Raw genomic sequence first — 9,128 nt, 5'->3', positions numbered from 1 at the left:
CTCCGGCCCATATACATGCAGTTTACAGTGATATAGGAATATGTTTTTATATTTACACATATATTTAAGGATATACAATTCGTTTTATAAGAAGTGTTTTTGTTACTTCCTGCTTTATATACGATGACAATTGAACATAATATTTTATTAGTTTGTAACAAAGATATATATGCATACAGGGGTTGATTTGCTAGAAAATGGTACGGTATATAGTTCTGTATTAATTCATGATATAGCAAGGACATTTCATTGTGAAATGAATTTCATTTTTAATTCCTATGTTACATAAAGGACTATATCGAATTTCTGTCTCGACAGAGGTTTTTCTACCCTCATTAGTCATTATAGATAACAAACCTAAACGATAGTTTACGAACATTGTTCTTAAACTATATGTTGTAATTAATGATAAATATCATTCTGGGGTTCTCTAGGTTGTCTTATACACCTTGTGGAGCTGATGAAAGGTAATGGATAGAAAAATGGAAGTCATAATATCCTACACTCGAGTAGACAAGACCATAACTGAATATTTTCCAAGCATATCGCTATATATAGTCGATCAGCATTTTCACTGATTCAGTTAAGAAACACAATCATATAATTCTCCATATACAAAAAATAGAAACGTAAGGGATTATTGAGTTTCCCTGGCTTAACATGAACCGCATACCGATCAAAGGTTCATTTTCTCTGGACAAAAAAGGTTATGTGGCTCAGGCGTTAGACAGGAAGTACATTGACCTCAGCGAACCTATCTAACCCGTCGTTGTATAGGATATGATATAAACGTCAATATTGGACTTACTGTCATTGTGTTCGGCTTTGATCGTATTGATCCTTCCAAGATACATAATCTTGTCGGAAAAAAATACAAGTCCGTTTAATCTTCATTATAATACTGTATTATGTGTTGCTAAAATGAACAAAATTTCTATTTTTGACACAACTAACTTTGCATACGTTGTTCCTTAATCAGATAATAGAAAATATCGTCTATTGACGTCAATGTTTTGTTAGAAAATGATTTAAGGTCACACTGAATATGACAGTAGACAGATGAGCAATGAGGAAAATACCAACAGTTGTTTTGAATACAGCTATGAATTGATTGTCAGCGTGTGCATGAATGGTTGAAAGTGATTCGATTCGTAATATCGAACAGACATTACATATCTAAACTGACAGCCTACATATGTCAAGTTCGCTTACATAAATAAACGCCATCGAATATACGTGACACATTACCGATACGGGGACAATGTGTGTTATAACTTTCCGACATTTGCTCATACAGTCGAAGTTGAAGGGGTCTACATAAATACTGCGAGTTGTGCGAGGTTCGACACGACCGAAAAATGACTTTATCCATACATCTAATTGACATGAAGAATGATGAATAACAGGTCACACAATCAACAGTAAAATGAAATAAATGACTGATCGATTCAATTAGGAGATAAACATCATGTGTTGACCAATTTCCGGGTGTTATTGAGTATCTGAAGCACGGGAATTCATTTGGAACCGACGGCGATGTTTATCGACATTGTAAACAAAAAAAGTAAACCAAAAGGTCCACACACGCTTTTGTGTCTGCACTTATTGACATAGAGTACGGGTACAGCAGTGCAATGTCATCAGCTGGCCGTTTCGGCTGTCTCCCATGGTAGCATCTGGAACTGCTAATTTGTGACGTCATTCGGACTTTACGTCACAATATGATTTGAATGACGTCATCTCAGCTGACGACGTAACAATACAATGGTGTGAGCGATGTTTGTATGTATTAATACGCAGCGAATTTCCGGGAATCGAATACCATTTGATCATATTTATCAACCAATCAGATTAAAGAACACAGTGACTTTTGGTTTACAATTCATATTTGCTCACAGAGCCCCCTAATGTTGAGAATTAAGACATGACGTCATGCAGTGTTATGACGTCACGAATTGATTTCATGACGTCATCTGAGAGCACTTACAGAAAACGATCTTAGCGCTACTACGACAATCATAACCCCCCACAATCTAACGTAGACAAGATTGTCATGTAGCGGGAAGATCGCGCTGTACAAGCGGACCCTGAACAATATACTGGATATACTGAGAATACTAAACGATGTCCAGTGAAATACCATATTATGAATCGAATGAGTGGTTTGGTATCTAACGAGCGAAAGCGAAAGTTTTATAAATATGGTATTACACGGGGCATCGTTTAGTATTGCATTTATTACTCACCCAACATTAGCAAAATAATATCTCAGAATTCAACTTACAGAACGAGTGCATTACGCCGTCATAACAGGGGTCACGCGTTTAAATACATTTCATTTAAATGATTGTCAACATTATTCTATTTAATTTGATTTTTAAAAAAAATTGAAACAGGGACCAAATGACTTCAACCAACATATTACTTTTCTTTATATAAATGTTATTACACGCGCGAGCAAAGAACACTTGAAACGTCTTTCCTTATAGAATTCAACGCGTGCATTACGCATTCACAACTGGGCTACTTTGGTCATGTGAAATAATATATAGGAAGTGTATAGAAGCCGTTCAGCACAGAGCAACACGCTTCTTTCTGGGCTTAAGGAAATTTGCTCCAAATAACGCCTTTGGAGGAGATATGGGATGGATGCCCACGGTCGTCCGGCAGTGGAGCAGTGTAACAAGACAGTATAATCGTCTACGCTATATGGAGAATCACTGAGTTACACACAGAATCTGGCTCTGGTCCCAGCGTTGAAGTACACGCAAGAAACTGGACGACAAGAGTGCACAGAAAGTTAACCAGCCTCAGCCTACACCACTTCATCCCTCTGGAGAACAGATACTGTCCGAAGTTCGTTGTCCGTGAAGTATCCACGAAACTCTACCAAGACGTCACTGAAATCTGGAAACGCTAGTTAGCAAGCCCACGTGGACGAAGAGGAGTTGGTGGTAATAAGTTAGGCAGCTACAACAGATGTAAACTTTCTTATGAAGCAGAAGACTACGTTTTATTACCCACGTGGTCAACGTATGAGTAGTTGCATACTAATCTCGTACGTCACACGAGTGTCGTATCGCGTTGACCTGTGTCGTAACGACTTGACCTGAGATTCTAACGATTTGATTGGATAACCGATGATTCTCAGTTAGGTCACGTTGTGACGGAACTACTTTTTCATTCATAACAAACACGTGAATTCATTCATTCTACAACTAATATGCATTGTGGGAATGTAAACATTGCGAACGTTGCCGTATTGCTGTTTAATTGTGAGTCGAACTGAGACATTATATCCGTCGAAAAACATAAACGCTAAGTTTCCACCAGTGATGTTAGCCGAGTGTAGCAACTGCAAACCAAGAAACGGGGTGCTACGGAGTAGTTTACTGTAGGAGGCTGTACGAGGCGATGACAACTGACATGCATCGTGACGTCGGTTACCAAGGCAGTGACGTCATTACAGTGTGACGTCATGCAAAAAGTGTACTACAGAACAAAATTCTTCTGCAACCTCTTTATGAAACCGGTTTCCGTTTGAAACCATAAAAATAACAAAAATACGCTATTTTGTCAATTTAATGCATGTGAGACGTGGGTAATAAATAAAATACCTCACTCGGTCTCATAACATACGAATTATACGAAACTCGTGACCTTCCTATGGTTTCTGACCTCGCTTTCGCTCGATCAGATACCATAGGAAGGACACTCGTTTCGTATAATTCGTATGTAATGAGGCCTCGTGTAGTATTCTCTATTATCCAATATGCCTCGTCATTATAGGAGTGTTCTTGCTAAAATCAGGTGTGGAGTTTGCACCACTGTAGGTAGAAACCGGGCGCCACTGCAATATACCATAGGAAGGACACTCGTTTCGTATAATTCGTATGTAATGAGACCTCGTGTAGTATTCTCTATTATCCAATATGCCTCGTCATTATAGGAGTGTTCTTGCTAAAATCAGGTGTGGAGTTGCACCACTGTAGGTAGAAACCGGCCGCCACTGCAATATACCGTTAGGGGAGAGAACTTGTTTTAACTGCCCAGACCAAATAGAGGATGAATGCCACGTTTTATTGAAGTGTCCACGGTATACAAATGAGAGATCACAGCTTCTATCCAAGTGTGAAGATGCCGAACCCGATTTTATTAGCTTCTGTGATACAAGCAAACTACATTTTATCCTGTCCAGCCCCTTTTTAAGTTTTCAGCTGTCAAAACCTGCCATTTTATTCTCGCTAGAAGAAGGAATTGTTTATATGTGCAATAGTAATATCCTTTTATATGTAAATGTAAACTTGTTTTAATTTGTTTTCCGTTTTCACTACCTTTTATCTTTCTTTCCCTACGTTTTATCGTAAAGCTTGTTATACCATGTGTATTTCAGTCATGTGTATATACGGCAATCATTTTATGTCTCTCATAACTATATGGTTGCTGGAATATTGTTAAAAGAGGCGTAAAACCCGACTTACTCATTCGTAATGAGTATATATGAGTAATGGATATATTTAAGTATATCTACATATAGATACACAAACACAAAGACACGACACAAACATTAATCGAAGTTATGTTCAGTAGATGCGCCTGCTGTGACTTCAACACAGGAATGTACCGTGAAAGTTGTTCCGGTTAATTGCGTTTGAAGCGAGGCGTGCATATTTCATGGAATAGCCTCCCACAGCATGAACAAGCATTCCACTTAAAATTAGCATATAACCACTCCTTTTATTTGTTTTTATGGCTAAACGAAATAATCGAAAATAATCAGATTTATCAATATGTTCAAGTCTCTTAACGAAATGCTCTTCCAATCAACGCTGGCAAATGTCAGTCAGTACAATTCCGGTTTCTATTTCGTGCGAAACGTTTTTTGCATGACTATCACGTGCATTTCCGGGTAACACGTGTGTACTTGGAAATGTTCAGTTCATGTTACCGACCAGGTGGTGCACAGGTGCACTCTCGGATAGAAATATTGCCAGCTGTACTTTGTAATAAACATCATTAAGTACACATGATTTTATATTTTGTTTGTTTGTTGTTTAACGCCACTCGCCGCAATATTCCAGCTATATGATAGCGGTCTCTATCTGTACATAATCGAGTCTGGACCAGACAATACAGTGATCAACAGCATGATCATCTACCTACGCAATTGGGATACGATGCCATGTGTCAACCAAGTGAGTAAGCCTGACCACCCGATAGTTGCCTGTTACGACAAGCATGGGTTGCTGAGGACCAATTCTAACCCGGACCTTCACTCGTGTTTATTCTATGATGTTGGCACCGACAGAATCGAAAAGGTAACTTCATTTACAGAACAAAGTGTTTTGTAGTGAACACTGAAGTCAAAATGTCATCTCAAATATTCGTGACACAAAACTGTCGTTTCTATATTTTGTATATATCAACACTTGTCAAACTGGTGGAAATATCACATATGTGATATAATATTAATTGTGATTTGCTGTCTTCTGACAGACGGATCAAACATGGGTTCATTAACGTGGTAGTAGAACTTATAGGGAACTGGTTTGTGAGGACTCATTGTCACTTTTGCGCCATGCTCGTGAAGATATAGGTAGACGATGGTCTGTGCATGATTGTCACAAGACTGACTGACTGAGTTTTGTTTTACGCCGCTTTTAGCAATATTCCAGCAACATCACGGCGGGGGACACCAGAAATGGGCTTCACACATTGTACCCATGTTGGGATTCGAACCCGGGTCTTCGGCGTGACGAGCCACCGCTCTAACCACTAGCCTACCCCACCGCCCCGATTGTCACAAGAGCAGACTAAAGGGATGGGGGTGTCATGCTCGTTGACTTGTTTTTTTGCATGTCGTCATATCCCATGTGCATAGATGTATGCTTTTTGGTGACAATCACTACATCGTCTGGTCTCCATCGATTCTATGCAAACCACCGTCATACGTGTAACTGCAACATTGTTGAGTGCGACAATAACAAACAAACAAACAAACAAACACTTTAGTACCGGGAAGGTACTTCAAGGTATTTGGGAACTAGGTACACACAGGACACCCAACATCACCACAAATCAGGGTACAGTGTGTACAAAATATTGTTTCTGACCGAGGTTATCTCGTGATGATTAATGAGTTCGCTCTCGTTAAGTTTATCTGTAAACCATGACGTTTCTAACAGCTTAGCCCGTCGTAGTCCCTGAACTAAATTAATTCCTTCCGCCCAGCCATTGCAGTAATGCTAAAGTCCGTGAGGGTGTCTTGACACACCCTCTGAATCAACCTTTTCATTTGGGCTTCTGTTCAATGTAAATATAGGTGCTTCTTTCTCTACAAATTAGATATCAGAGACTGACCGTTTAGTGAGTGAGTGAGTGGGTGAGTGAGTGAGTTTTACGCCGCTTTTAGCATTATTTCACGGCCGGGGACACATTGTATGTGATTTGACTGGAGGTGAGGTGATATGGGGTTTAACGTCGTGCTTGAGAATATTTCGCTCATATGACGACGTGCATGCGCGTGTATTTGTATGTGTGGCTGCTTGTACTAGCCCAGACTTAAGCTGGTTTTATAGTGCTAGCCCACTGAGATACCATGCCGCAGTGAAGCATGAATACCCCACTCAGACACATTATACTGACTCCGAGCCGACCAGTCCTTGTTGTACCCATTAATGTCAAGCGCCAGGCAGGGGACCAACAAGTACCATATTTTAACGTCTTTTGGTTTGACGCTGTCGGGGATCGAACCCGCGACCTTCCGCTTTACGGGCGGACGCTCTAACCACTACACCACGGAGGCGATCGGATTGGCTGGAACATTGCTGGCTAAGGTATTAGTTGGATCGAGACAGCCAACACAACGGGCTGGATTATCGTCGGAGTGTCTCAACCTGATGGAACGCTACCACTATGGACAAAATCTGATTGGTGGATTATCTAATGTTTGAATGATTTAAGCATCGTTTAGCGTGTTGACATACGTTACGGTGGAATCCTGACATTAATGCCGTTACATCTTGAATCAGTAACATTATCATTAATGTCATAAGACAGAGCTAAAATATATGACGACTTGAAGCTGGAAACGATTATTTAGCATTCGTAAGGATCTATTGGTTGGAGAAGTCTTATGCCGAATTAATCTTTGCAAACACTATTAAGGCGCTGGATCCACTAATGAAGAATTAGAGAAGGATTAATATAGGTATTACGTACGTGTGTTTCGTCTTATAACACTGGTATGGGTGAGTGAGTGAGTGAGTGGGTGAGCGACTGACTGAGTGAGTGAATATAGTATCACGCGTCTTTTAGCAATATTCCAGCAATATCACAGCGGGGGACACCAGAAATGGGCTTCACACATTGTACGTACCCATGTGGGAATCGAACCCGGGTCTTCGGCGTAACGAACGAACGTTTTTACTATTAGGCTAACACTATCATGAAGTATCACATGTTTTAATATACTTTATAAACATGCTTTTGAAAAAAGTTTTAAAATGACAGTGTGATTGTACAGTTTTTGACAAAAAGCAAAATGTCGGGTCTCATAGGAATGAATTAGACAAGTAAGTGTCTCGTCAGGGCCTCGTTGGACAAAATAGCACAGTCGTAAATCTGTTTTCAGGTGTGCCAGTTTAAACACTCGTAGTTCTAAGATAGGTTTCGAGAACAAGGCATATCAGCTGATCAAATCGATGTTTACTGTCTTGTGTAATAAATTCGAAATCTGTTTTGTGTTTACCCAGTCAACTCATGTCGGGCAGTAACATACCGTAACAGAAGCTCTGACTAGAATAACATTTCACACAGTGTTTTCTCAGCATTCTTCGTGTATAGCGCCAGAAATGAAATTCATGTCTTAAAATCATCATCGACATACGTATTTCTGTAAAATATACAAGAATATCTTATGACAATGTACAAATGAATATATTTATTTCATTTGGTTGAAAGTTGTTAGGTCATCTGATTAAGGTTTGTATGTAAGTATGTATGTGTGAATGTATGTATATATGTGTGTGTGTCTGTCTGTGTGTGTGTTAGGTAGGTACGTACATATATGATTCACTCTCATTTATAGAAATATATGTTCGATTAGATGAAAGTTTCACAACGAATGGTCTGCTTTAGCTATGTATCTTTGGACACGTATATCCTTTCTGATACAGGTAAACTGAGGATTCCGGTATGCTGAATATACTGTCATATATATCAAAATAAATATGTCAATATATACAAGCAAGAAGATTAGGGAAACTCTCAATAACTGACATGACCACCAAGCCAACAATGCAGAGACAAAACAACTGTCATATACCTCACAGTGTACGAACGCACATACATACATATAAAATACATAATAACAATTCCTACCTTCCCCCAACGTTTAGAGCGTTCGTTAATCATGGCCAACTTGAGACTGACATTGGCTGTCTTGTGAAGTTCATCTAAGGTAGAGAAGTTCCACTTGCACCTGGACATTTTGGCAGTAAATCCGAGACCTTATCGTTGATTTCACACCTTATGTCAACGGTGATTCTCGACAGGCGACTGGAAGCTTTCACTCCGTAGGACTAACATGGCTGGCGTCTAGCAGGATTAAGCACCATGCTTTATCAAGCACACCTGAAGCTCGCCCCAAGACGTTCGTATATTGGTTCTAATCTAACAATAACCCGGCACGACGTTTTATGCTCCGCTGCTTTCATTCAAGCCAACTTTCTCTACCCGGGTATTGATTAGCCCTTGGTGTTTGTGTCGACGTATTGGAAACATTTGCTAAGCATACAGGTTGAGATTTCTTCACGCCAAGCCGACGACTGGTTGACTTATCAGATAATAGTAGTCCTGTATATAAAGGCATACATGTAATACCCCCCGTGTTTGTTCGCTGACAATTAAACACAAGAACAAATTACTTTCTGTGGTCGAGTCCACTGGTATATAGGGGTATTGGGTGAAGGGATCGTGGTAACTATATTGTGGATACGAGTAGGCCGGCGAATGTCAACAATAGTTTAAACCGATCTGTCAAAATCAATATCGGTCCATTTGGCTTGTCTCGATAAGATCTGCATAAATGGCGTTGTATAATTTAACATATGAAGGCTTTCCCATGA

General features: G+C 39.7%; 1 protein-coding gene across 1 annotated transcript in view; it reads right to left on the bottom strand.

The window, feature by feature from the left end:
* Positions 1-8,892, bottom strand: part of LOC124270146 — a 42,768-nt gene extending 33,876 nt beyond the window's left edge. The window contains exon 1 of the mRNA XM_046705174.1: positions 8,383-8,892. Within this exon, the coding sequence (XP_046561130.1) occupies positions 8,383-8,490 (108 nt within the window). The 5' untranslated portion in view covers positions 8,491-8,892. The remainder of the gene's footprint in view (positions 1-8,382) is intronic.
* Positions 8,893-9,128: the final 236 nt, after the last annotated feature.

Source organism: Haliotis rubra, unplaced genomic scaffold (genome assembly GCF_003918875.1).
Source record: "Haliotis rubra isolate DU_JTF1 unplaced genomic scaffold, ASM391887v1 Scf15, whole genome shotgun sequence".
Taxonomy (NCBI): domain Eukaryota; kingdom Metazoa; phylum Mollusca; class Gastropoda; order Lepetellida; family Haliotidae; genus Haliotis; species Haliotis rubra.
The sequence above is the reverse complement of the archived record's forward strand: the minus strand, read 5'-3'. Positions and strand labels throughout refer to the sequence as shown.